The 27,854-nt window shown below is 37.0% G+C and overlaps 1 protein-coding gene across 6 annotated transcripts in view; it reads left to right on the top strand.

The window, feature by feature from the left end:
- The window catches only part of CCDC171 (coiled-coil domain containing 171), a 155,406-nt gene that overhangs the window by 21,600 nt on the left and 105,952 nt on the right, over window positions 1-27,854 (top strand). For all 6 annotated transcript variants that reach the window (XM_052776450.1, XM_052776451.1, XM_052776448.1 and 3 more), the window contains exons 7-10: window positions 9,130-9,222; window positions 10,933-11,093; window positions 18,831-18,969; window positions 27,328-27,430. In XM_052776450.1, the coding sequence (XP_052632410.1) occupies window positions 9,130-9,222; window positions 10,933-11,093; window positions 18,831-18,969; window positions 27,328-27,430 (496 nt within the window). The remainder of the gene's footprint in view (window positions 1-9,129; window positions 9,223-10,932; window positions 11,094-18,830; window positions 18,970-27,327; window positions 27,431-27,854) is intronic.

Raw genomic sequence — 27,854 nt, 5'->3', positions numbered from 1 at the left:
AGTACTCTGCATCGCCGTTTGTGGAGCAAAATTTGTTCTGCCTTTTCTGTGGTCATGAAAGGCTGCAGGGACTCTGAAGTTCAAAATTCAGGTTAATAAAATCTATTTTAAGTTGGTCTCTCACCCCTAATCTCTCTGAAAAATATTATATATAGAGGAACAGTTTAGTATTAACAGAGTTTGAAATCTAGTTGCAACCTTTCTTTGATATATAAATTTGTCATTCCTTTTCCTCTCTTAACTTTCTGGAGCTCAATAAGGCAGAGGCATTATCTGTCATTCACGCTGAAACAGAGTGGAAAGACCTCAACCAAAGGGACCGGATGAGCTGCTCTTCACCTCTATAGCTCACTTATTGGAACTTTGGTCTTGGAGGCTGTAAGGGAAGGAAATGGGGGAGTGTTCAAGAACAGGCATTGCACAAAGGAGGGGAAATGAGCACAATCTTCCCTTCTAATTGTGTTTGAAAGAAAGGACTATGCCCTTTTAAAAGGGCATGCTGCATTCCCAAGTAGAAAGAAGTGCTTCTGTGAAGCCTGGAGATTGTTGGGGATTTAAACATATTGCTGTCAGTAGAATTTCCTCCTTTCTCCCTTAACAGCTGCCTCACTAGCATGCTAGGTTCTGTGGATCACATTCTTAGTTGCCAGATTCTTCCCATACATTGTGGAAGAGGCATTAAAGAGCGGCACTAAAGTCTGGGCGGTAGTTTTCACTGTGTGCCAACGTGCCAAATTCTCCTTGTGTTTCTGCCCACCTGGTATTACTCTCACACAGTTCTGTGGTGTTCTAGCTGTCAATTTAAAACTCCTCAGTGTATGAAAATAAGTATTACCCACGTTAGAAACATGGATAAAGTTCTGATAACCAGTCCTGTACTTCCAGCTGTGGTTAAATACAACTCTTATTTTTGCCTATGATGTCAGTATTTGAGATGGCTCTCTACTCAGATATAGAAACCTTAAAGTAGTACACCCCAGACAGGATGGTTTACATTTTTTCATGAAGTAGCCCTGTATTTCTTTATCTGTCTTCATGGAATTTTTAGCTTATAGATTGAAATTCGGCTTTTGTGGGAAGAGGAACACAGGAGATGTCTTATTTAAATTTGCGTGCAGAGTACCTTGTGTTAATGGGCATTTAGTTAGAAAATGTGTACTTAAGTTTTTGATGGCAGTGAACTTCTTAAGGTGATTTGCATGAAGAGTAGTGTAATTCTAATTAAAAGGCAATCTTACAATCTTCTGTTACACACTACTTCTTGATGTGCAATGAGGATGAACTTTTTTTGGAGTTCACAAAGCTGTGCCTTTACTACCCTCTGCTGGACATAAGGGAGAAGACCATAGGAAAATACTTGTGTTGCTGTAATGAAAGGAAATGGTAAATTTAGAATCTTTTTCTTTTTGTACAATGGCACTCTTATGAAGAATTATATCTAATAGACTGTACTAGTGAAAAGAAGGTGAAAAAGGTCTCCCCCCCCCTTTTTTTTTTAAATTTTTTTAAATATTAGTCTGGTTTTATCCTTCAGTCATTATTCTGAATGTGATCTAAAAGAGGACATTTCTAGTTTCTGGAATTAGAAATGAAGAGGAAGAATAATGGCAAGTTTCTGTGGACTCTTCATTGAAAGATAACTGTTGGTACAGTGTCTAGCTTGCTAGTTTTCCAGTTTGCAGTGACACCAATGTGGTGTACCATTGCACGGACGTGGAGTCCTTCTGAAGTAGAACACATACTTACTGTACCAGAAAAATTTAGATTGGGAACCCTATTATCATTCTGCCTTTTTAGTCTAAGATTCAGTAGTTGAACAAATTCTTGATGTATTTGTATTGAACTCATGAAGAAACTACTGTTTATGAGTCAGTTTCCTGGAACCAGCATCTTTTATTTTAGCCTTTAGCTCCATTGCTCTGGAAAGATGATTTCTTGGGAAATATAGAGCAATTTGTATATAAAAATAGTGTTTCTTGTGATGTGTCTAGCTGCCAAAAAGCTGGGTGGGAAAGCTGTTTGACAAACAGTGGAGGAAAGGGGAATGTGGATTTTACCATGAGAAACAGAATTATTAGTTCATAAATTTCAAACTCTTTGTCTTGTGCACAGAAGTGTAGTGATTTTGTATTGTTTGTTTTATGTGTTTGAGGCTGCCAACTCTTAGTAAGCTGGAGCTCAAGGTCTCTCAAGTTTTTAAGCCTTTCTCATGAGGCCTGAAAAATGTCCTATAACTTGGTCCATTTTATTTCTGAGACTGAGTAGGTTGCCGTTTTTCTAAGAGTTTGAGTTACCATTTAAAGACCATTCCCTTAGCTTTCACATTGCCTTTCCTGCTCCCTGCCTGTAAGTATATTGACCTTTTCATGTCCTGCTAAATGTGTCATCTTGTATTAGCTTGGTAATGCTGCTGTGTTGGGGAGATGACTGCAAAGACGACTTGAGTGATGGTCTGTCTCTGTATTTGCAGAAGGTATATGTACATGCAATAGTTTAAGGCTGTGGGTGTATTAAATTTCTTACTGTATCTAAGTCAGTGAAACATGAAATTTAGGTCCCAGCTAAAAACAAAACAAATCCCCCCAAACCCACAGACCTGCTTTTTTTTCTCCTTGTTATTAATTTTACCATGAACTGCAGTATTATGTAAGCTATAGTTCTCATAAAAAGACTTGAAAAAACTCCAAGCAGCGCGAGAGAGAACACATTCCTCAGCCACTTAACAGTGCTACTGGTTAAACTTTAAACTACTTTTTGTCTAGTGTGACTACATACTTCTTGACGTCGTACCCCTACTTAATCCTCTGCTTTCTAGTGTCTCCACAATGCACAACTGGCATGTAGGAATTCTAGCTACTGTGACTGTCTTGTATATCCTCTTAGCACTGCAATTTTCGTAACAGTATCTCTGTGGTGGCTCCAAAGTTCATGTTTCTCCAGTGAGAATCTCACTGACTTAATAGACTTTCTCTCTGAGAGGAGCTTCCTCTTTATTACGTCCTCTGTCATCGAATTATTCAAGTCCAGTTTGAAGGCTGTTCACTGTTACCTCACTATCAGACTGAAGTTGTTTGAATACTGTTTTATGTAGCCCTCACCAGGAGTTAGTAACAAGTCACACGTTAATCTTGTCTATGTGTGTGTATAAATTAATGGTGTCAGTTCATGTACTGTTAAGGGCTTTACCAGCTACTGAGCATGAGAACCAAAAGGGACATCTTTTTCCCCTCAAGGTACTGTAGAAAGGGAGAGCAGTTCAGATGGGTTTGCCAACTGCAACTCAGATGCAGATTGGAATGATCTTGGACTTTATCCAAAGGCAACCAAACTGTATCAGTTTAGCAGTCCTAGTTGGTTTTACCTTTCTTTGTTTTTTATAACCTGAAGCCAAGCGTATGGCTTATCTTGTAGTCCTCATGCCAGTGTAGTTGTTTTTCTGGTGTTGTGCAGGTCAAGTATAGCTCCTCTGTTAATGAGATGTGTTACTCTAGACTTCATATACAGGAAATGTTTATAGTGAGAGTTGACTGCATTCCGTCAGGCTGAAAGAACATTTACTTCAGTGGTTAAGAATTGGTTGTAGTTAAGTAACTTTATAGTTACTAAAAGGTTGTTTATTATCCGGACAGGAGATGGCTCCACCTTACCGTGATCAAGAGGCATCAGCATTTCTAACACTAGGTGGAAGTGGTCAGCACATCTCCCAAAGATGTGTTTAGACCTGACCTCCTGATCTGAGTCATAGGGAAGTGTTTTTAAGTAGGAAAAAGTAAGATCTTAATCTGAATATGGAAGCACACAAACAGAGTGGGTGGATGATGATCCAGATATGAGGTACATGTGTATCCTCTTCACTTAAAACTTTATCTTGGCTGAGTATTTCACATAGGGATTGGACCTTAGCCATGGGGAAGTGTAAGTATCCTGACAACTTGTTAGTAAAATGAAACTGAAAAATCTTGCAGAAGTGGTCTAAATAGAAGCAGAGAAGAGAAAAATTACTTCTGTTACTGTATCTAAACTTAGTAACTGTTGTAAATGTACTTTTCTCTTTTTTCCTATTGTTTTCTTTGTTACTTATCTGATAAAGGGTATTTTGATGTAAATGCAAATGTCAAGCGATTACATTTTCATGGCTATGGCATTGCACAAATGTAGGATTCTGATACTCTTTCAGTACGGAGTGCCCCAGTATTCACAAATATTGCAGTACTTAGAGCAAGTGTAAGGGGCTGAGAAAAGTGGAAGCCACAAAGGCCAGTTTGGAAAATGGTATTGCAAACTGTTAGCATGCAGAAAATGTCTCCTAGAAACCACATTAGCATTGACATGCAACAGGACACTGGAAGAAGTGACTGAACCATAAGGGATTAGAGTAAACATACAGCACGGTTGCCCACAAGTTCTAAGGCTGGCATTGAAGTTTTCTTAGTCATTTTTATTTGCTCTTTCTCGAAAGTCACAATTCTGCGTGTACTATCATGGAAACAGATCCCAGATACCTTTGTTCTTTAAATTAAGACTGAAATTGACTCAGCTTGAATATCCAAGGAAACTTCGGAGGTTCTGAGTTTGTGTGTGGTATCTTACTTAAGATGCCTGCTTTCATATACCCTGTTAGGTGCACATGGAAGTAATGAACGACTGAATCTTGTTGAATAACCAATGTTTTCCATGTTGGATAAGAAAACGCTTTGTAACCGCTGGAGAACCCACTTTTTGGATCCATCCTTGAGATCAGTCTCTGTGACTTGGACCTGACAAGAAGCTTACCAAGCTAAACCAGAAAGTATTGCCATTTGACTCCGAGTTGAGAGACTGTGGTCTGGATGTCTGTGGCCTGCAACCTTTCTCTATAACTTGTTTTCACACAGCTTCTTCTTCCTTTTAGACAGGCATTGTGTAAAGTTTTTGGACACATATGGTTCAGTAAGGATACTGATTCTCACCTTTCGTCTAATTCAAAGAGGTTTGCCTGGCTAACATGATTCTGGTACCAGTGTCTTTCTGTTTGTCAGACAGGAACACGAAACTCCTCTCCTCATCCCATTCTTCTTTTTGGAATTCTTAATGTGGTGTTACAGGTTAGACTCATCCCTGACATTTCTTTCTTTCCCTCACATAGTGCGTAACGGATCATTCTCGCTGGCAGAGCATGCAGCTTCTCACTGTGAAGGGAAGCTCATATATGAAGTATCACTAGAGCCTATTTGAACTTTTACTAGCAAAATAGACAAGATTTTCTGTGTAGTGGTTTTTTGCAGCTGTGTTCTTCCCAAATAAAACTTCAGACTCAGCTTGGAATCCAGGTGCAGCTTCTGTGGCTGATGTGCACTTAGATAAACAGCGATTCAAAGATTCTTTTCCTTAGATCAGTCTGAGAAAATCCGAATTTATTTAATAACTCTGTATTGCTTTGCAAGGCTTATGTGCTAATGACTGGTTAGATATCTCTCATGAAATTTTCGTTTTCCCACTGATTTCCCACTGATTTGCCGGTATCTGACTGGTTAAATTTGCTAGATATATGGTGAACCATAAGCTTCAGCAATCAAATCATAGAATCCAGGAAAAAGAATATTCATTGCTCCACTGGACACAGACAGCATCTATATGACTTCCTCAATTTACATATGTAATTTTCCTGCAAGCTCTTTTAAGCATCTGAATCTCTTTTGGGTAAGACACCTGCTTATACTAGTAAGCTAAGATTAAGGTTTACTGGAGTAATCTTCTGAGACTTTTGAAGATAATATAGTTCACTCTTCATCTTTGGCTTCTAGCAATACAAGAAATTAGTGGTAGTTCCTGTCAGGTCCCTGACGGTGCCTTGTCTTGAATGAAATAAATTTTATTTCTCTCCTTGAGTCTTTGTTTTCTGAAGGTCTGGTGAACTAATTTAAACAGGGTTTTAAAAATCAAAATTGTAACAAACTGCTGCTATGAGGCAAAGCTTTAAAGAATCAAACTCTAGAAGAACATGAGCTTTAAAAGCAAGAATAGGGTGTTAAGATTCCTGACTTTGTGAAGAAATTGTGGTTTTAAACAAGTCAATTTTCCCATGCCTTTATATGGGGATATGATCTGTAAGATGATACTTATCTGTCAAACAGATACTTTGATTTCTAGTTTCTAATTTAATTTTCCTGTGTGTACTGTCTTGAATCTCTTCAAATACTTCCCATTGGGTACCTGTCAGGTACATCTAGCTCTTCTTTGGTCAGTGCCTAGGGTTCATACCTCTTTTACAGTAGGATAGAGACACTGTCCTGCTTGCAATTAGGAGCCTGTTTCTCACATTCCAGAGATCATCAGGAATGTCTGTAGCTGAAACATCAGTTTTCCCAATGCTTCTCTTTTTTATAGGCATGCTAATTCTACAAGTTAAGTCTTCAGTGACTTGTGACAATTCAAGCAAATGAACCATCTGCAAATATGTCTGGTTTTAAATGGAATTGCTCTTACTTCAGACAGGAAAAGAGTGTTATGTTGGCACTTCTTACAGGTGTCTGCTTGCTCCTGCCTCTCTTCCCTCATTGTCCCAGGATTTTCTTAGGACTGAAGTTTCTATATTTCTGGGAGTTTGTGTTTCCTTTGGACCATGTCTCTTGTCCCAGCAGTTAGTGTCCATCATGTCGGCTCAAGGAGATAGACTCTACTTTTAAAGAACTATATCAAGAACTGATACCTATATGTTCTGTTTGGGAGAATGTGGTTGCTCCAGTTTTTTATTCTCGCAGATGCCCTCACTCAAGCTGTTATTTATTCTTTCTGTTTTTATTTTTTTTCTTGGAACTGTTGAAATCTAACAGTTCTAGGGGGCTCCATTTGAGAGTGTCTTGCATCTCAGGTTTCAGCTGAAGAGAGGCTGAGATGAAGGCATAGTTCTACTTTGGACTCAGATGCTCAGGAAATAACATAAGACTTAGAAGTCAAATGCAGTACAGAGCTTGTGAATTAGTAAGTTATGCCTGAAAACTTCACTTGCAAAATCAGTTTTTTTCTTTTTCCAGTTCAGTGTTTGCTATGAGAATAGACACTTGAACAAACCAGCCAAAGACAGAAAAGGCATTTTTGCTCTTGAGGGTATGCAGTGAAATATTCTCAGTGAAGTTTCTATTTCTTCATTTTATTTTTTAAAAATTACATTTCCCACTCTAAATGTTGTGATAAGTACTTTTCTCACTGTTTCCTTTATTCTTATCCTCAGACTTAAAATAGAATTATTTTCAAGCTGACTTCTTAAATGTTATTAAAAAAGAAATGAAATCCGCATCACTTGTATTTATTGTTCACTGACTACTTTTACTAGGCTGGCAGTATTCTTGTGTAAAACCATCCTGTTGACAGATGTTGACCTGTTGGAGGATGCTAAGGAGTCCTTCCAAACTGAAGCAGGAGGTAGTCTGCTAATCCTCCATTAAGGGCAGACGGGAGTAAGACCTGATGTTTGGAAGGAATAATACTGTTAAGAGTCTAAATCAAGCTATTTTTTAGAATAATCTTAGCAATATGGAAGTACAGTAGGAGTGTTTGTGCAGGATTTGTGAAATTTTTTTATCAGGTATGTTAAGCAGATAAAACTCCTGGAGGAGGCAAAGTTTAAGCCTTTTGACAGACCTTACTGTGGAGCAGGTTTGGTAAGGTCTGTGCTGCTGCTGCTTTTCTTTTTAGTAGGCCTTCCATGGACATCAGTTTCAAAAGTCTTTCCTTTTGTGTGTGTGTGTGATTATATAAACAAAGGTTAAATTTATTGCCAAGAGCTTTTATTTTAACATCTGTTAATGTTCTCTCTCTTCTTTCAAATATTCAGAATCAAGATGCAGTCTCACATACTTGCTACTTTGTTTTACTTTTCTAAAATCGGTAACTTTGGTTGTATTTATGTAACCTTAAATGTGCTTATGTTAAATGACTTTTTAGTATTAATTCCTTTTTCTTGATCTCCCTGATTTAACTTGAAACTAATAGACATTTTTGCATGAATTTCTATTCAATTCAGTTAACAAAGTGAAAAGCTTTTATTGATAGAAAACAGTGTAATTAAAATTGCATGCGTATTTCCATTATAGCAGGTCTTTAGTTACTGCTTTTGGTAAAAGTATTTTTCCAGGTGAAATTCTGTGTCCAGGCCTTTATGTGGACATACATATCTGGTGATTGCTTTTGTGTTTATTGTAACTTGAAAGAAATTTTTTTCAGCTTGGATCACTTAAAAAAAAAAAGTTTAGTAAAAATATAGACGACTACTTGAACTTTTTGTAGGCAATCCAAATTTCCAAGTAGATTCTTAGCATAGTCATTTGCATTGTGGTGCTTTTTGAAATGTTATAAGAATGGATAAGAAAGATGCAACAGTTTAATTCAGAGAATCCCACTTTGCTTAAACTATGCATGCATGTACAGGTGTTCTTCTGTGTAATGAGATGTAGTAACTAACTAAAGTAGTCTGGATGTTTGTTCAAAGAGATCGTGAACATCCTGATAATTGCTAGACAAAACCAGAACAGAACAGTTACAGGTCAAGGAACACAGCAGTAAAAAAAAATACTAGGTTAGTATTTTAAAGCATTGCGGAGTTTACAGATTTTTATTGTAGGGAAACTATGACTAGTCTAGGGCTGCAAAACAATTTGTTTTGGGCACCATAATTGGAAATTAGGTGCTAAAGCCAACATATTTTTTAGGAATTCTGTATCTTCTCTGTGCTTCATCTGTCGTCACTGAAATTGTAGATAGTCTATTGATACATATTGGAACATACAGGGTGTGGTTATGTTGTCTCAGGTGACAACCTTGGTGAAAAAGCAAATAGTGACAGAATAGGTAGAATATTTAACTTGGTCTTTCTGCTTTCTGTCTCCAGCTGCAGTTTTCTTGATTGTAAAAAATGCAACAGTAACATAATGCTACATAAATTTCTTTAACTAAATAGAAAATAAAAATATTCTAGGTATGTAAAATTTTTTATATGTATTTCTTGGTATGAGTTCTCACAGTTCCAAAGTACAAGTAGGTCAGATACATCAGGTTGGTGTATGGAGTCCTAATAGACTGAATGAATAGAATAGTCCTTGTGTCATGTTTACTGTCTCTCTGAACTTAAATTTCTTCAAAATGTACTCTTAGGCAGCTACAGTGAGAATAAAGAAACTGGAAGAAAACATTGAAGCAGAGAGAGCAGCACATTTGGAATCCAAATTCAATTCAGAGATCATCCAGGTAAACTTTTTGTTAAGTATTTTGTAGAAATATACAGTAAAACAGTTAATGAAGTTGTAAAGATACAATCTTCCAAAAATGTTAAGACCACTTACTTGCTTCAGTGAAAACACTGAATCGTTTTTTTGCAATGTGTCAAAATTGTAATAGCTAATACATAAAAGGAAAGAATAGAAAAATATCTGCTTTTCAGGCAACATTAAAGTTATTAGAATAAATAATGAAATAAAATGTCACATTTGTAAGTTTGAGAATTCCACTAGCATTTAAACAGTGAGGGGAAAGGAAATGTTTCAAAATAGTTGAACACTATACTACTGTTCATCATCATCATCACAGGGCAATACCACGATGCAATGCCTGGGTGGCATTGGATGAGCATCTCTGTGGAATGGACACACGATGAATATAGTCATTATGGTTTCAGCACTTGGGCTTGAACAAAGCCAGAGTCAAAGACAGAAAATAATGGTTATAGTTCTGACACCTTCCTTTAAATTATGAGGGAGGGTCGCCATCCCTGGAGGTATTCAAAAAGCGTGTACGCAAGGCACTTCAGGACATGGTTTAGTGGACATGGTTGATGGTTGGACTCGATGATCTTAAAGGTCTTTTCCAACCTAAATGATTCTGTGATTCTATGATTCTATGACTCTTATGTTTAAATATCCCTCCCTGTATCTTTTGAATGGGCACTTACAGTTATTTGGTGATACAGTGCATACATCCAACTTCTCTAGGAGTGAGAGCTTAATGCATCCTGAAACTGCAGTTCCAAATATAATTACTCAGAGTACATTTCAGCTTCAAACAAAGTTATGATATCTGCAGTTACCAGTAAAAATTGATTATATGAAAAAATGTACTATGTATACTTGAATATTAAATCTTTATATTACTGAACTTTATCACAGGGGTTTGACCCTACTGGCAATTATGGTTTATTTTAAAAAGCAAGCGAGAAAAAGCTAAATGATGATTGCTTAGTAATCTCATACTAACAAGCCCTTCACACTGGACTTTTGAAAAACTAAGAAAGAAAAGAAAAAAAAAAAAAGGAATTTTGGTACCTTTTTTTTCTTTCTTATTTTCTGAGTAACAAAAATAAGTACTGCCATTCTTCTGTCAGTTATTTTCTTATTCTCATGATCTTCTCTATGTACAAGCACTTAAATTTCTAAAGTGACAATTAAACTAGTAAAAAGGAAAGATTTAGTTTTCTTAATTTCCTCTCCCTATTTTTACAACATACAAAGAAACTGGGAGGGTAACATTCCTTAAAGTTAGAGGCTTATCTTTTATGGGTGAATGGCTGGTAAGGTTTTCTTCCTTGTTTATATACATGAACAAGCTTCAAGTGTGCTTTGTGCTGAGTGGAATTGTAGCCTTTACTGTTAATCCCATACTTTTCTGAGTCTACTGAAAAAATAGGATTCCACTGGAAAACCTTAGTAATAACTGAAAAAGGAAAAATCCAGACACCATCAAAGGCCAATAAAAGGTGCTTTTGGTCAGGGTATCTATTTCTCTCCATTTTGAACTGTATGTATTCATACATTTTTACCTGTGTTCAATGCTTTCTCTGTATATACTTCCATATAGAATTAATAGAATATAGTTACCTGTAAAGCAGAACAGAACATAGAACAGCCTTAAAGATCATGATAGTTTTTCCTAACTTGCTTTAATTGCTTTCTTATCACTTGGTAGTTAAGAATTCGAGACCTTGAAGGAGCTTTGCAGGTGGAAAAAGCCAGCCAAGCAGAAGCTCTTTCGGATTTAGAAATGATCAAGAAAGAGTTCAAAGAGGTGGAATATGCATATGAGAGAGAAAAACACAATGCCCAAGAGAACTTGGAAAAACTCAATGTGTAAGTTACCTTTTAAATTCATTGTAAAATGGCAGTAGGCAGCTTGAGTACTGCTTATAATTTACATTCTCTATAGTTTTCAGTTACTAGAAAACAACACAATCTGATGCAATTTGTCAAGCCAAGCCAAGGTTCAGAACCTGGCATTCCATTAATAAGAGGTCCATATCAGTAACCATACATATTATGGGTAGGTAGAAAAAACAACTGATCTGTTATAGATTATTTGCCGAAGCAAAAATGTTGAAAATAATAGTTATGTTATAGCTATGGTCCTGTTTCCAGTAGTGTTTGGGAGGAGTGTAGGAAAACATATGTGGCAGGTTTATAACAGATTTTTTTTTTCTGTACCCACTTACATTATTATGAAAACATTACTTTTCACTTCAGTGAGCTAGATGAATCTTTAAGAGTTCTGTCTAGAGCTTTTGTATAATTTATAGTGGATAATCTTTATTTTCAGCTTTTGAATAATTGTGGAAAGTTTTAACTTGGTAATGAAAAGTAGAAAAAGGGGTGAAGTGTGTGAGAGCAGACAAAATTACTTGGGATTCGTCTCCTGCTCAGCACAATTTGCTGTGTCTGTAGTAACAGACGGTTTTTGGAAGAACGGCTTTGTTATATTCCCCAGGCAGATATATAGGATGCATAGTACCGAGTCGTCTTCCCTGGCCGACTCAAGTATATATTGGGGTGAGAAAACGTCAGGAAGAAAAATGTGTGGAAAGACAGAGAACTGAGGAGTAGGTGAAATAAAGGGTAGTAGTAGGCGAAGTTTAGGGAAAGGAGGTTTAAGAAGACTTAAAGTGGGTGGTCCACAGTGGGGGTGTGGGAAGAGACTTAAGCTAGTAGAATGGGTTGCAAAAAGACAGAGGTGGCATCTCTTTCAGTCTAGGATTATATGGGTCTGTACACATAGGTGTTTATGTTGACTTAATCACACAAGCAATAGTGGAGAGCAAAAGGAACTGGTTTTCTTATAAGTAAGGAGGTTTGTGGGCCTGAGAGAGTCTTTCTGTATGCATGGTTACAGAGGTGTTTTTAGTAACATAGGTGAAGCCTGTGCTGTAGTACAAACACCTTAGAGCTATTCATTAAAATAAGGCCAAAAGAAGTCTGAATGTAAGATTGTGCATTTAGGTAAACCAGAGTCATATTAAAAAAATAAAAGCTTTTTTTCTAAAGGAAAAAGAAATAATATTTATGTTAAAATTTGTGAAATTATGTGAAATACATTATGATAGTAATCTAATGTGGTGCTTCAGGAACACTGCAGTCTTCACAGCTGGGAAACTATAAGTACTTCAAGATTCTCTATGGTCCTAGAATAACATCAGTTTATTAAACTGTAATCTCATCCTGCCTGGTTGTTTTTGCTTTGAGTGTAATTTCTATGGCAGCAACATACATAGCACTAAACTAATACCAAATTCTGTGCCTTTCCTTGAACTGGAGAAGGCCTGTACCATTGATTTGACATTTTATTTGTTCTTTATTGTCTTGTTTTAAAAAAGCTCCTTTCTGTTTAAAACAGCCTTGTTCAGAGGAATGGCTGTTGGATCACTAGTTTTATGTAACAAGCTACTTCACACTGTATGAGTTTTTCTGGTATGTAACTTCTTATTCTTACAGAGAATATGGTTCTTTTTTTTTTCCTTTCTGGTAGGTTTCCATATTCGAGTTGTCCAGAAAATACAGAAAGTTCATGTTACAGATAAAATCTTTCTCTTCCCTTCAGACTTAGAAGTTTTCTTGAACTACTTACTGTTCTTCCAGTGCTTGTTCTTGAACCATTTCTTCAGTCCTTCCAAGGTCTAATATTCCAAGGTCCATCTTTGTATTTGAGGTTAGACCAGCCAAATGCACCATCCTCAAGTGAAACACAGGGCTTTTTTAGTTTTTCTGGCTAATGCCTGTTAAGCTGGAGTAGTTTTCAGTCTAGAAAAATATTTCCTGTCTTGTCAACATGGCTACCATAGCATGGCTTTCTGTAATCAGTCAGGGACCTGTTAACCTTCCAAGAATCTCTAGATACCATTTACTCCTTCCTTCTGGAAGTTTCAGGAATTTTTCTCCTGTTGCTTCTGTCTAAGCTCAAAAAGTAGCCCTTGAATTGTACAAGCAGCTCATGTCTGTCCTCACATCTGTTAGTATATCTCTTGCATTCTTAGAGAAAACAAGTGCGTCTGACCTGTAGCTTTTGCCTCTGAAGTTCAAGGTAATGAGATTAATCAACCACAGATACTGTCAAATTTAAGGGTGCAGTCAGTCCATCTGAGGAGTTAGTAGACTTGTAGAAACCATAACTATGATTTTTGAAAGTACTAACTTTTGAAATGTAGAACTGCACTGCTTTTTATCTTTATAGCTCTTCAGAAAATGAGTGTGTCTGAACACATAGGTCATGTTCAGCTTTGATGTAGTCACAAATGAAGGGTTAAAATTACAGAAGAGTGCCTGTTCTGATTTTATTATTTGATGTGAAATAAATGTGGAGTCATGAATTCTGCATAAATTAATTTTAAAAATACAATAACATATTTAAGTGCTACACATAAACCAAAAATGTAAACACATCATGCATAGGTCTTGAAAGGAGTGTTAATGCTTTACACTGGGAGTTACATATTGGTAAAACAATTTGATTCTCAGGGTTTCTAGTATGTTTGGCATTTTAATGCTTTTATTTGTCTATCTTCAGTTGTTCTTATTAACTTTTCATCACAACTGTTCTCTCAGGTACTCCTCTCTATTTTAGCAAATTCTTATTTTCATGTTGCTACAAGATGTTTTATCTTAGATATCTGTGCTCAGTAATAATTTTCAGTACAGGATCCTCTCTTGAAGATTCCTTTTGGCCCCACAGAAAGTTCATAAAATATATGAGTTCCTTACCTACGTTTTTTGGAACAATTTTGGTTGTTTGATTTCATCACGCTAGACCCCAGTCCCCTGAAGTGGTACACCTGTGCACTTAAGTTTCCTTAACAAACAGAGTTTGTCAGAGCATTTCATGCTGTGAATTATATTAGTTTCTCAGATGAGCAGAGACCTTTTATCTCAAGGAGTAGTCTTAAGTGGAGTACTGCCTGCACGTGGAGTAATGCTGTCCAGTTGTTACCATGTGGAACTCAGCTATCACTTTAGGTTTTGAACCTGAGCACTCTTTCAGCAGCTGTATTTTTTCTAAACACTTCGAAATTGCAAATTACATTCCACTAAGTTAGTGACAGAAATATGAGTCTCTAAGGCCTGAATTATTCTATTATTAGTATTAATATGTTTTGAGAATCAAGAGATGATAATAGAGATAAAATATAAGCTAATTAGAAGCATTTTTGATGGTAGCTTAAACAACTGTTTAGAAATTGTCCAAACCATTGAATTTTACGAGTTTTACCACAAGATCTGCTTTTTAAATTTAAATTAGTAATGTTAGTTAAAAATTGTGAAAATCTGTAAGTAGTAATTTCCCAACTAAGTTGTTGAGAGACTCTTAAAGATACTTTTCTTTATTAGATTATTCAGACCAGTATAAGGATAATGGTTAAATATTGAATTACATTGCTGCATTCAATAATGTTTTGTTCTTTGTGAGAATCTTTTATCTAGACGTATGAAGCCATTTGTTTGAGAATTGAAGGGTTTTGTGTTTAGAGTCCATGAAAATTACATTTTGGAAAAATGGGAAGAACTCTTAAACGAAAACCTTATCCTTGTTTTTTATGGACTATATTTTTTTTGTCTGGAACTGCTGTAGGAAATACCTGAATATATGTATTTGTTGTGGCTAAGCCTAGGAAATACAGTTCTTACAGTTATGGTACCAGTTGCATTAGGAACTTCAGTATTAGTGCTTACAGAGAAGTAAGTACTTATGATACTAAAATGCAACAAGAACCTTAAACAGCCTTCCTCTTTTCCTCTAAACTGGATAATTCTGTTCAACACTTCCTTCCCAGGAAAGCAGATTTGCCCTATTTTGGGGCAGGGGGAGGGGGGATGTGTGTACAAAAAAGAATTTGTGCCTACTTAAAGCATGTGTTCTGTGCATTAATTGGATATCAGAATAAACTTTGTCTAATATCCAAACAGTACTTTGCACTACTTGCAATCATCTGTTGATTCAGGCAATTACTCCTAGCAGCTTCTGCCAACTGAGTTTTTTGAAAACAAATTATCTTCTGTGATTTCAGGGAATGCATGGAAACCTTTCCATGAAAGTTAACACAAACAGTTGGTGGCTTTGTTAATATAGCTTGAAGAAACAGAAAGAGCTTATCCTTACCATTTTGTTAGTCCAGACACCTAATTTTCCAGAGCTCCATAAAGATAGGTAGTGAAGGTCAAGCTTTATCTGAGATGGACATCTGTATACTCAGTTCCCTTGAGGTAGTTACATGGGGTGGGCATGTACTGCCTCGTCTGTTTCCTGTGCCTCTTTTATTCTTTGAAGCGTACAAGTATCAGTAACAATGGTGAATATCAGTGACTGCTTTCACGGGATGCCTTCAGAGAGAATACAAGAGCCTTTGATCTACTTACCTTTGAAGGCTGAGGTCCTTGGACTCCATACAATGTCAGGAGCTTGGCTTTTTCTTTTAAGCCATGATTTGGCTTTCTAACTTGTTTTCCCTTTTTCTGGAGGAGTCCCATGAGTTTGTCTTTGAGCCTTAGTCTTTGGAAAGTCTTGGAGACTTTCATCTGTTGTGCTAGAACACTTATATGTCTTTTAGCTGGACTTGATGTAGCGTAAATGATACCAAAGTTGGAAGCCATACAAATCTGTAAGAATTTATTTTCTCAGAAAAAGATGGTTGTAATAACTGAAACCAAGCAAACAGGCTTTTCTGGGTTGCATAATTTATTAATTAGCTCTGAACCCAGTAGCACTATGTAAACTGAAAGCAACATGGGATTGGGGTCTCCATGTGAATTTACTTTTCTTGAAGATTGAGAACACGACATAGAATACATTGGAACTGCTTTTGCTGTGTTTCTGAAAGCTGTGGGAGTAGAAGCTACTTTGGGGAACTGAAACAGGCAAGTTCTTTCTCAAAGAGTAAGAAGTAACCATCCACAGCTGAAAGAAAAAAAATCAACCAGGCTGAAGCTGAAGCACATAGGTATTTGGAGGACTGATAAAGTAGTCCTCCAGCTAAAAAGATACATTGATCTTTAAGAAGTAAGTCAAAGTCAGGGAGTGACAATATTGATTCAAAAATTTCACAGCTGGAAGAACTTTGAGCACTTTGCATTACTTTTAATTCTAGTAAGACAGAAGTGATAGGAGAAGAGACAAAGAAATGAGAGACACCTGGATGTTCCCACTGCTAAGAGTTACATCAAAGAATAGTTCAGGTTAAAAGGAATTGCAGGAGATCTGTAGTCCAACCTTCTGCTCAAATCGGCTATGAGATTGGGTTGCTCAGGGCTTCATCCAGTTCGGTCTTGAAAACCTCCAAGAATGGAGATGGCACAACCCCTTTGGGAGCCTGTTCCACTGTTTGACTGTCATTAAGGTGGAAAAAGTTTCCCCTTGTCTCAACCTCTTTGGATTCAATTTGTGACTGTTGTCTCTTATCCTCTAGCCATACATTGCTGTGAAGTGACTGGCTGCATCTTCTTGATAACCTCCTTTTAGATACTGGGGGGCCTGTTGTACACTCTGAAGTTATCTGTTCTCCAGCCTGAACATACCAAGTTCCCTCAGTTCTTATATGTACTTCAGCCCCTGACAATGTTGGTGTCCTTCCCTTGAGCTCGCTCCAACTTTTTTCCTGTCTTACGTGGGAGGTGTGTGCTTAAAACTGGTCATTATACTAGATGTGTTGTAATGAGTGTCAAATAAAAGGTGATTAATCACATCCCTTGATCTTCTGGCTATCCTACTACTAATACAGCCCAGGATGCCGTTAGCTATCATCTCTGCTTGTATGCCATGCTGCTGATTTGTGGCTAGCCTGCTATCTACCAAGATTACCAGGTCCTTTTTGGGCACAGCTGCTCCCCAGCCAGTTACCAGCCATATCGCTTCAGGGGGCTCTTACTTCCTAAATTCAGATCTTTGCATGTGTCACTGTTGAATCTCAGAAGGTTCATGTTGGCCTGTTCCTCCTCCCTGTCTAGGTTCTATGAAACAGCAGCCGTTCTCTTGAGTGTATCAGTTGTGTTGTGTCATCACCTACTCCCACCCCGTTCAGTGTTACCTGCAAACTTGGTGAGATTGCACTCCTGGCCTAATCCAGGTGATGGATAAAGATGTTAAATTCTAATACAGACTCCTACTCCTACTCCACTTGTTACCAGCCACTACCATCTCAGCTTTACCATCAAACTGTTTTTATCAATGTTGTAGTTCACATATCTAGACTGACGTACTAACTTGGCTATAAAAATACTGTGTGAAACAGTGCCAAAAGCCTTGCTAAAGTTGAGTTATATTTAATCTACTTGCTCTTTTTTTGTCCACAGCTCTGGTCATTTTGTCATGGAATGTAACTGGGTCGGCCAGAAATGGTTTAGCCTTGGTAAATCCTCACTGACTGTTCCCAATCACCTTTTTCTCTTTCATGAGCCCAGAAATTTGTTCCAAGAGGACTTGTTTCATGACCTTCGTGGGACTGAAATGAAGTTAACTGGTCTACAGTTCCTTGGCTTGTCCTTTTGCCCTTTTCTGAATATAGGTGTGATATTTGCCTCTCTCCATGTGCCAGGGACTTCCCCCAGTCTCTGTGACCTTTCAAAGGTGGTAGTGAGCAGCCTCACTGTGACATTGGCCAGCTTTGTCAGAACCTTTGAGTGTAGGCAAGCTGGCCTCTTCAATTTCTATGGCTTGAGTTCTTACAAGTAATCCCGGACTGAATCCTCACCTGCTGCTAGCAATTGTTCTCCTCTTTGAGTCCTTTTACTGATCATAGAGGCTTGGGAGACCTTGTCAGGGAAGACCAAAGCAAAAAAGGCGTAGTGTGGTGACCCTCTCTGTGTCCAGTGTTAATAAATTATCTGGTCTGTGTAGAAGCAGGTCTGTGTTGTCTTTTCTAACTTACTGTAGTGGTGAAATCTCTTGTTGTTGTCTTTGTCATCCCTTGCAAACATCAATTCTAGGTGAGCTTTTGGCTTTCCTGACACCATGCCTACATACTCAGGATTCCTGCCCCTGCTTGTGTCTCCCGTATGCTGTTGTTTGGCCTTGTAGGTTTCTCATGAGTTGCCTGTTCAGCCATCCAGGCTCTATCAGGAAAACTGATATAGTAAAAGAACTGTTTAAAACTTTGGGAACAGTCTGCTGGTGGCAAAATTTGAAGTCATGCCATTCTGAGTAGAATATAGTCAAGTTTGTAGAAACTTTGAGAGCAAGCATTGTACTTGAAATCAGGGTTGATTACACCAGATGTGAGGTCTTTCTGAAGAGAGCTACTGTGTTAATTAAAATATGACGAATTGTGTTTACTATATGTAATTTGGAGTCCATATCCAAATGACCAAATGAATGTATGACTGGAAGCCTAACACAAGCGTTGGTAACTGAAAAGAACATAACCACTTCTTGAAAAGCCTTTCTTAAAAGGAATATATAACTTTCTTCAGTAAAAAAAAAAAAAACCCACAAAACTTTAGAAGCCATATGATGTGCTAACATGATATGTGCTATATCCATTGATTATCTCTAAAAGTATATAATATACTGGACAGAACTATTTTTGATAAAAATGTTCTAATGCTGAAACTTTCCAGATTAGAAAGAGAGTGTTTCTCCACAAACAAGCAAATGAATGAGAAGATTGAAGAAAAGAAGAAGGTAATTAAAGACCTCTCTGAGAGACTAGGGAATAATGAAAAAACCTGCAGAGAATTACAGGAGGAACTTGCAAAGGTAAGACAAAAGGCCTGTGGCACTGTTTTTTTAGGGTTTTTGAAATGTACTGTGAACATAATCTGCATTTGCTGAGCTGTGGAAGAACTCTGCCATTGTGTTACTCTGATTTTACTTATATTAAGTATTTCTTTTTGTAAAACATGAGTAAATATAGCTTTTTTGTAAAACATGAGTAAATATAGCTAATACCCTGGAGAAGCTAATTTGAAAATGTATTTTAAGTTATACACCATATATTTAACTGAAGAGTTATTTGCAGAAAAAAATTGTTTTGTAAGTGTGGCTATGACTAAAGAGTAACTTGTGTTTGCATTCCTAGCAAAGAAGGCAATTTGTAGATACAGATTATGATTCCTTGTGGAGAATGTTCTGTCTTTCTACCCAAGCTTTTTTCTTCTCCAAGCTTTGTTAGCTACCATTGTAGGCTTGTTTATTTCTATTTCACATAACATTTTGGTTTTAGTGCAAGCATTTGACTGTAAAAATTGCTTGAAAATTGCTTGTTTGAAGGTGACAAAGCAGAGGGAATTTTTTTTTTTCTGTTTTGGTGTGGATTTGGCATGTTGGATGTATTTTACTGGATTATTTCCTGAAACCTTTCTCCTTTGATATGACCCGTTGAAGCCTTTCCACTGTATCTACCCACCTCAACTTTGAATAACAATTTTGCCATCCTGTTACATGGCAGCAGGTACAAAGCAAAGTTCTTCAGATATCTAGAAAACCTTCTCTCCTTCCATTGTGTAGTAGCATTTGCAGTATTTTTATATTTAGCTGATGTAAACTTTTTTTGATACTGGCTTGCAAATGTCTTTCTCTCCCTTGGAGCTGTGAGTATGGAAGGTAAATGCAGTCTGTTCCCTGCTGCTCACAGGTATTGCACTAATCAGTGAGCAGGAGCAGAGACCTGCATCGGAGGACCTTCAGACTTGTTGGTGTCTTCTGTTCAGTTGTTGGAGTTACTCCGTATGTTGTCTTAGTGTTAGCCACTTCCCAGACACATTGGTAATTGATAAATTGAAGAAAACAAAATCAAACCCCCTCTTCCTTCTGGGAGAATCACAGCTTCTTCCTTGCAAGCATTAATGTATTAAAAAGCATTTGCTGGCCTTATTAACCTGAAATAGTCATCTTATCAGGCACAAAAGGAATACAAAGAGACAAAAGCAACTGTCTCACCTGACTACAGTCAGTAATGATTGCTATTTATTAATATAAAATACAATTCCAAGCTGAAAAATTTCTACGAGGAACCTTGAGCGCTTGCTAACTGTCATGGTGATATGAATTTTCCTTTTTGTTTTGTGTTCCTTAGTAAAACGTATGTTATACCTGACAAGAATTCAGGACAAAATTCTGTTCATGATCAAGGTTTCTGGTAATGGCAACAGTATTAAAGGGTGTACTCAGAACATTACATTACTGAAAGGTAAAAAGCAGATAGACTGTCTCAGTTAAAAGAACTGTCTTATTCATCGAGCTGGTTGTTTTAATTGTTTTACTGGAATGATTTCAAACCACAAGACTGTCTTGAACAGGTAATAAAAATACTCATTTTCTGAGGAGTTGTACTAGTGGTCCCCTATGGGATTACATTTTTATCACCTTGGATGGCTTTGGTTTTTTTCTGAAGACTTTTGTATTTGTTTGGGAAGCAGGAGTGCCTGTGTGTGGTCTTGTTTACTCAGTCTGGACAGCCTTTTGTTATTTTTCTGCCTAAAATGAAAAAGCAGAAGACTCTAGCAGAAACTAAGTACAGTTCATGTACTGTTGCTAGGCTTCCCTATACCCATACTAAAATTGTGTGAAAATGTCAGTGTGTTCTCTTCCTTTCATTTCTCCCTCCTGCTTTCTTGATCTATTCATTACTTTCTTGTATTTTATATTATTGTTAGGCATCCTGAATATGTCCTTTTCACTCCAGTCTGATAATCTTATATTGGTTTCTCACTGTACTGCGATAATAGGAGTTAATGTTTTTGTTTGTAAAATACTTGGGAAATACAACCAAATCAGTGAAGGCTCTTTGTTTTTAGAGAAGCAGACTTATGCAGGAATGAAATACATTCTTTGGGAACTTTATATGAAAAAGAACTTTTTTTTTTTTTTTTAATGGCTCAGTTGAATGTATAGTAAAGTAGTTATGCTGCTTTTAATTTTAAATATCAGCATGTGGCAGAAGTTTGCCAGAAATTTGCATGGATCAAATGTGATAGGATCTGTTGGTATCAAACAAAACTGCTTATGAATGTTCAGCATGAGCAGGGTCCCAAGATTTCCATTATGTTTTTCTGAGGAAATTGGTCTCAAGCTTGTCATTATTTCCAGCTAGGGTTTTTAGAAATTTTTAGCTTGAAGAATAGGAATTTGGAAGAATGGCCATTGTGATTCACAACTTGTTTTAAATTGAAACAGCCCCAGCTGTATTCCTGCCCCATGGAAAGAATAAGAGGTGTCTTTAGTAGTTTTAAAAGTTACTCCGGATATTTACATTTCTGGCACCTAGTAGTGGATGATCTTTAATTCTTAGTACCAGACAAGCGGGAGACGTTGAACCTTTATTTTATGAGAAATGCCTATTGAAATTTGGGGAACTTGCCAGTTCACCAGAATGCATATTTAGAAATTGAAGTCATTAAAAATATTTTATTTTAGTATAAATTCCTTTAATTTGGAAGAACTGTGTATTCATTTCCTCCCTTTTGTATAGATACTATCAGGAGTAGCATAATTAGAGTATAAGTAGTGTAACAGATTACACCCAGAGCCTGTCTTTTTCTGTGTGGCATATAAATCTTTTTCTTACAGCCATGCATGCAGTCATGTGCTGTATAATCTCGGCTGTCTGTAATGGCCTTGTAGGTTTTCGTAAGCTGAAAGTCAGAACGGAAGTGTTTGAGAATCTAGTTCCTGGAAACAGGCATTAACCATTGTTTGTTAATGTAAGTGTCATAAGTATTGACTGAACAGACAATGAAACACCCTGAAGATTGTGATTCTGTTCTGCAAATTCTATGGAGCAGAATCTGGTATTTAATAGCAAAGATGTAAATCTCATCTAGATGATTTATCGTGAAAGGAGCTTTTTCTTTCAGTTTAAAAAAACTGAGATGCAGTCTTCATTAATTTTGTGCTAATGGTTTTTAAATGTTGCATTACCTTGATTCTTGTTTTGCTTCCCTTAACTCAGGGGTGGAGTGTTTCTACCCAGATGCTACTTCTGTTATAGTCCTAATTTAAGACGACCAGTCAGTCTAAAGCATATGCTTAAATGATCTTCTACAGAGAAACCAATTTTGTAATTTATTCTGGAATTGGAGAGGTCACTCAAGCTGTGATATCCCAGTGTTTGAAGACAGGCATCTAAAAAATGCTTTTAAAGTTGCCAGTTCTCAAAAAATTTTCTCTGACTAAAAAAAAAACAACCCAAAACCCAAAGAGATACTTTGTAACATTCTATCCACCAAAAGGTTATTACAAATCTCTCTTTAGGAGACTAGAATAGTTCCATATAAAACTTGAGCATTTTTGATCAATTTTATTTCAGGTGATTAAAACTGAGACTCTAAATTTCTTGAGAAATTGTATTTGATTTACACACGGCTAGACACTTTTTAAAGAACTCTCTACAGACTTTGGAAAAATCTAGCTAATATAAGAAAATAAAGAAACTCTGTTCAGTATTCAATAGTTAGATAACATGAGCAAAAATAAATAGTAGCCTAAGGAGGGATCCTGTCAGTGAGGGTTTTGTTTTGTTTTTTATACTGCAATTTATGCTTGGTTGCTTAAAATTTGTGCCTCTATTCTGCTATACAGAACATCACTCAAGTAAAACCCATTTTTTGTTAACTGTGGAGCAGTCATTTGGAGCCTATTTCTATAAATGCTTTGATTTGGTTTCCCCAAGGTCATACCTGTAAACATTCTAATGCTTTTACAAACAATTTACCCAAATGGTTTTCAAGGAGTGTCTGAACATGCTGCTTTTTTGTGGCTGTGTGGATAGTTCTGGCTTTGGCACTTGCTCTGCCATCACCAGATAGGATTTGTACTACAGACCGACTGGGTGAAGTAGTCCATGTGCAAGAGAGCCACACAGGAACATCCCTGTAATGCAAACAAAGTAGAGAAAATTCCTCTTGGAATAATGGCACTTCGTTGCAGGACTGGACCTCTGTTCCCTGCATGATACTACTGGGGTTTTGATAAGTTAAGTTTGAAAAAGCCTCAAACTCCTGCCTACATGTTTATTTTTTAAACGTTATTGAACTTGAGATACACATGCACATTTGCAGCATCAGGTCATGTGGGCTATTCTGGAAGAGTGCTTAGAGTTTGCATTTATTTTATTCAACAGTGGCTTTTGGAAAATGCTGAAAAATCAATGGGACTTCATTTCTGTCCTGGAACAGGTGATGGAATGATACCAAAATTGAATACTGGTGGTTAAGGAAAATATCTTGCAACCAACGTAGTAGAGAATTGCCTAGATAAATGCAAATACCCTGCTTCTGGAAGATTAGCATAATTCTGACAGTGGGTGGAATAACTTTTATTAGTAATGTGTTTTCTTAATAATTCTGGTTATCTTTACAGATAAGGATACACATTTGGAAAAAAGATTTTCTCCTGGTTGGAGCCTACAGTACTTGTAACGAAAAATAATTGGCTTCTATTTAATTTCCTTAAAAGGGTGGTTGTGTTTTAAAATTGATGGTTAACTAAATATGTTGCCAAACACATTTTTCTACCAAAAATTCTTTTGTCCTTAAGGGATGTTTTGTGATAATCGGAGCCTTCTTAAGGATATGAAGCTTGACATGGGGAAGCATTGTATATGCTACAATTCAGCATACATTCTGAGTTCATAAAGTATGACTTGTCTCCAATATTGTTTGGTTTCTAGCCTCCTATTCTGAATATTTTGTGAGGGAGGGAATTGTGTTTGGGGAGTATAGGAAATGCTTCTAATATATTTCAAGAATTTTAAATTCTCATGTGGTCGTGCAAACTTCACAAGGAGTCTTTACCACTCATCTCAGGGACCTGGGATTCCTGAAGGCAGGTTCTACTGGTAAAGGCTGAGGTGAAAAAGGCATTGAAAAGGCCTTTTCTGTGTTCTAGTCACCAGATCCCCTGCCCCATTCAGCAGCAAGCCCACGTTTTGCCTAGTCTTCCTTTTGCTGGTGATATACTTTAGGAAGCCTTTCCTGTTGCCCTTCATGTCCCTTGCCAGATTCAACTTCAGGTGGATTTTGGCTTTCCTAAGCATATCCTTCCATGCTTGGATAGCTTCTCTATGTTTATTCCAGGTCACCTATGCCTGCTTCCACCTCCTTTATGCTTCCTATTAATATATGAATTTAGTCAGGAGCTCCTTGTGCACCCATACAGGCCTCCTGCTGCCTTTGATTTTCAAGGTCATTTTCAAATATCACCTCCAAGGTCAAGAATGGTCCATCCTGATGTGCAGGAAGTCAGGCAAAGTCAGCAGAAGGCTTACCTTACGAGTCTTTCACCTGTTTCTAGTAATGTGATCTGGGAAGCAAGCTTTCTTTAAGTAAAGGCTTTAGCACTTTGTCATCTGATTTCCCCTTTGAAGTAATCTAGGGAACACTCACACCAGTACCTTTCCAGTAGTTCTACAGGAATGGCATCCCCTAACACAAATATGATGATGAATGGAGTTGCTAAGAGGAAAGTAATCTCATCTCCTGGAATAGTTGGATCTGGCAGAAGATACCTTTCAGCAGCTGCAATTGATTGTGTTTGACTTCTACACTTCTGGACTCCATTTTCCTTTCAAAGTAAAGAGTTATGTATACTTGCTGTGTTTGTTCAGACTGAAGAAAAGAAAACTAAGGGAGTTACCGCTACTGTCATCAACTGTCAAATGGGTGCTTATGGAGAAGACAGAGCTACACTCTTAGAACTGTGCAGTGAAAATATGAGAGAAAACAGAAGTTTGAGAAGGGGAAATTATAATTACCTGTAAGGGCAAAAAAACCCTTCACAGTGAGGATTGTGAGACTTGGAGCAGGTTGCCTGAAGGGGTTGTTGAAACCCCATCCTTAGGGATACTCAAAACTTGACTGGACAAGGCTCTGGGCAACCTAACCTGACTTCTAGCGTGGCTCTGCTTTGAATGGGGAGTGGGACCTGATGACCTCCAGGTTAAATTATTCCATGATTTTATGACTCGACACATTCTTACTAGATAACTGTCAGTGAGACAAGAAATTAGATCTTTATGTTTGGACTTTTAACCTGTGCCTGGATTTCCAGCACTTCAGTTTACAGTATCTTTCTTCAATTTCTGATAATGGGGACAGTCACTGAAAATGGGAATTAGAAAGGAAAGATACTAAATACTTTGCAGCTGAAGTGTAGAGAAACGAGCTAGTCTAAGGAATTCCCTTTTGATCTTTATTGCTGTTGAAAAGGAGACTGAAATTGGCTTAGGGAGTGTAGATGCAGTTAGCAAATAAAGCACAGAGAAGTGGTAAAGGCTGAATAGACTGGAATATACTGACTAAATTGTGGTAAATTAACTAAACCAAATGAAAAAATTGGATGAGGAGACTGAAAAAAATTCTCACATTTGACTTTTCCATGGTAAAAGATTTTTCTGGGAAGATTTAGTCTGACCTTCTCTGTGCTGGAGTGGTTTATGTAAAAAGAGTATTTATTTTATTGTTGTGCTGATCATATTGTTATATTTTCTTATTTCTAACACGTGAGGTCTTTGAGATGGTATCAGTACATGAGAGTAAATTATTTTAATGTGTTTGCATCCCATAAAATATTTTTACTGGAGCTCAGCAATTACAAGTTCTATTTATATAATTTTATGGAGTAAGAATTAAAACTTAGTTACTGTTGAATATATAGAAGAGGTTTGGAAATTCTTTATGAAGTGTAGTACAAACTCTCACAGAAGGAAAGTTGTGTAAATGCTACAGGGGACCTAACACTGAAATACACATATGAATAATATATTCATTGATATACAGTACATATAATTAAAATTGAAAGAGTAAAGCAAATTTATAAAATATTTAAACTGAATAATGAAGAACACTGCAGAGAATTAAATGCATTTCTTGGTTTTTTAGCCTGACAGTTATATGCTACCAGTAGTAGCAGTGTTCCTTGGGAGGAAGTTTCCCACACTTGAGAAATTGACTGGATCCTTACACATGCAATGAAGCATAACTAAAGCAATAGTTTATAGATATGATAGAAAACAGTAGGATTTTTCTCAATACAAAAAGGGTAACCTTCCATCACCAAGTAGAAAGGGAAATTACTCAAATAGGTGTTAGAATTTAGAAGAAAAATAAATTGAGTAATTAAAGGTATTGAGACATCTTTGAGCATAATATTTGTCATAAGAAAATCCTGAAGTCCTTTAAATCTAGTTTCCTCTTGATTTGGGGGGGGAGGGGTTGTTTGAGTGGGTGGTTTTTTCTGTTTGTTTTCTAAAATGCTGAGATGTATTACTTTTTGTCAGTGAGCTGCTAAAATCGTACATTTCTTTGAGAAGTCACAACTGTATATGTCCAAGAGGACCTTGGTCTTGTCTGGAATTACAGATGCATATCTTTGAAAACTGCAGGTTTTAATATCAGATATAAATTGAAGGAATGATTTGATATATTCTTTCTATTGTGGTGATTAAAAAATCTGTGGTAAATAGCTTTCTGCCCTCAGAATAAAGCCACTGTCTTGATTTGAACAACAGGCTGCACTTAGTGAACAGCTTTCTTTAAGAGAAGTCAGTTATAGGAGCTGAAGGACTCTGCTGCTTTATATTCCATGCATAAGGAGGAGTTTTTGATGTTGAAGAAATCACTATCAAGCATGGAAGATACTAACAATTAAAGTAGGCAGGTTTGCAATGAGAATAGGTGTGGGATTTGACTGAATGCCAAATCATGAATTTCTAGCCTGTCTGCCAGTAGTTTGGTGTCTTTCTGGATGCCCTTGCAGGGTATAACAATAGATTTCATTGCTTGCATAGATGGGCAGCAGTTAATTAATGTTCATTAAGATATTTTTGAAGCAGAAGAAGATCAAGACTAGGTTTTAGTGCAAACATTTTTTCTTTTTCTTTTGACTACCTGAAGCCTTTAGTTCTATTTTAAGTGTGTTTCAGGGTTCTGTGTTACTTATTTGCAATGTCTTGCTAGGTCATTTGGCTCAAGAAAAGGAGTAATAAGAAATACAGCAGGAATTTTAAATTTAAGGAGGAACAAAAATACCATTGTCATCTGTATTTCTTTTGTTTACTATTTTAATGGGTTTCTTTTTTTCCTTTCTTGTCTTGTCTGTATCTCCTGTCAAATAAAGGCCAAGAAACACCAGGTCTTTCTAACAGAGACGTATGAAAACAACATGAGAGAGCTGGAGTTACTCTTGGACAGCTTTGCTATGTCAGGCCAGCGGACAGCAGGTTAGTTGAAGGTATAAAATGACAGATGCATCTGTCAATGTTCCAAAGTCACTACATTGTGGGAATTCTGCAGATGCCTCTTGCGTTCCCTCTTCTCAACATGCTTTGATTTGATGACATGATAAGAGCAGTTCTCACAGCAGTCAAATGGCCTTGCTAGCTGAGAAAGGGTGACGGAATGTGGACCTGCTGTTGTCAGCCCAGAGCTTGATTTACAAATGCTGGGGTGTATATGATCGGTCAGAAAAGGGCTCACTTGCTGTGCTCTAAATCCAACTGAGAAAAAAGTCCTTACAGTATACCTGCAAAGGGAACAGATGTTTTGCCTGAACTGAGCCAAATTCTGAGGCAACCTTCAGCAACTTAAAGGTCATATATGCAAAAAGGTTGTGTAGGACACATGATATAACACAGTACTTTTTAC

The sequence above is a fragment of the Harpia harpyja genome, chromosome Z (assembly GCF_026419915.1).
Source record: "Harpia harpyja isolate bHarHar1 chromosome Z, bHarHar1 primary haplotype, whole genome shotgun sequence".
NCBI lineage: Eukaryota > Metazoa > Chordata > Aves > Accipitriformes > Accipitridae > Harpia > Harpia harpyja.
This window is presented reverse-complemented; position numbering and strand designations above follow the sequence as displayed.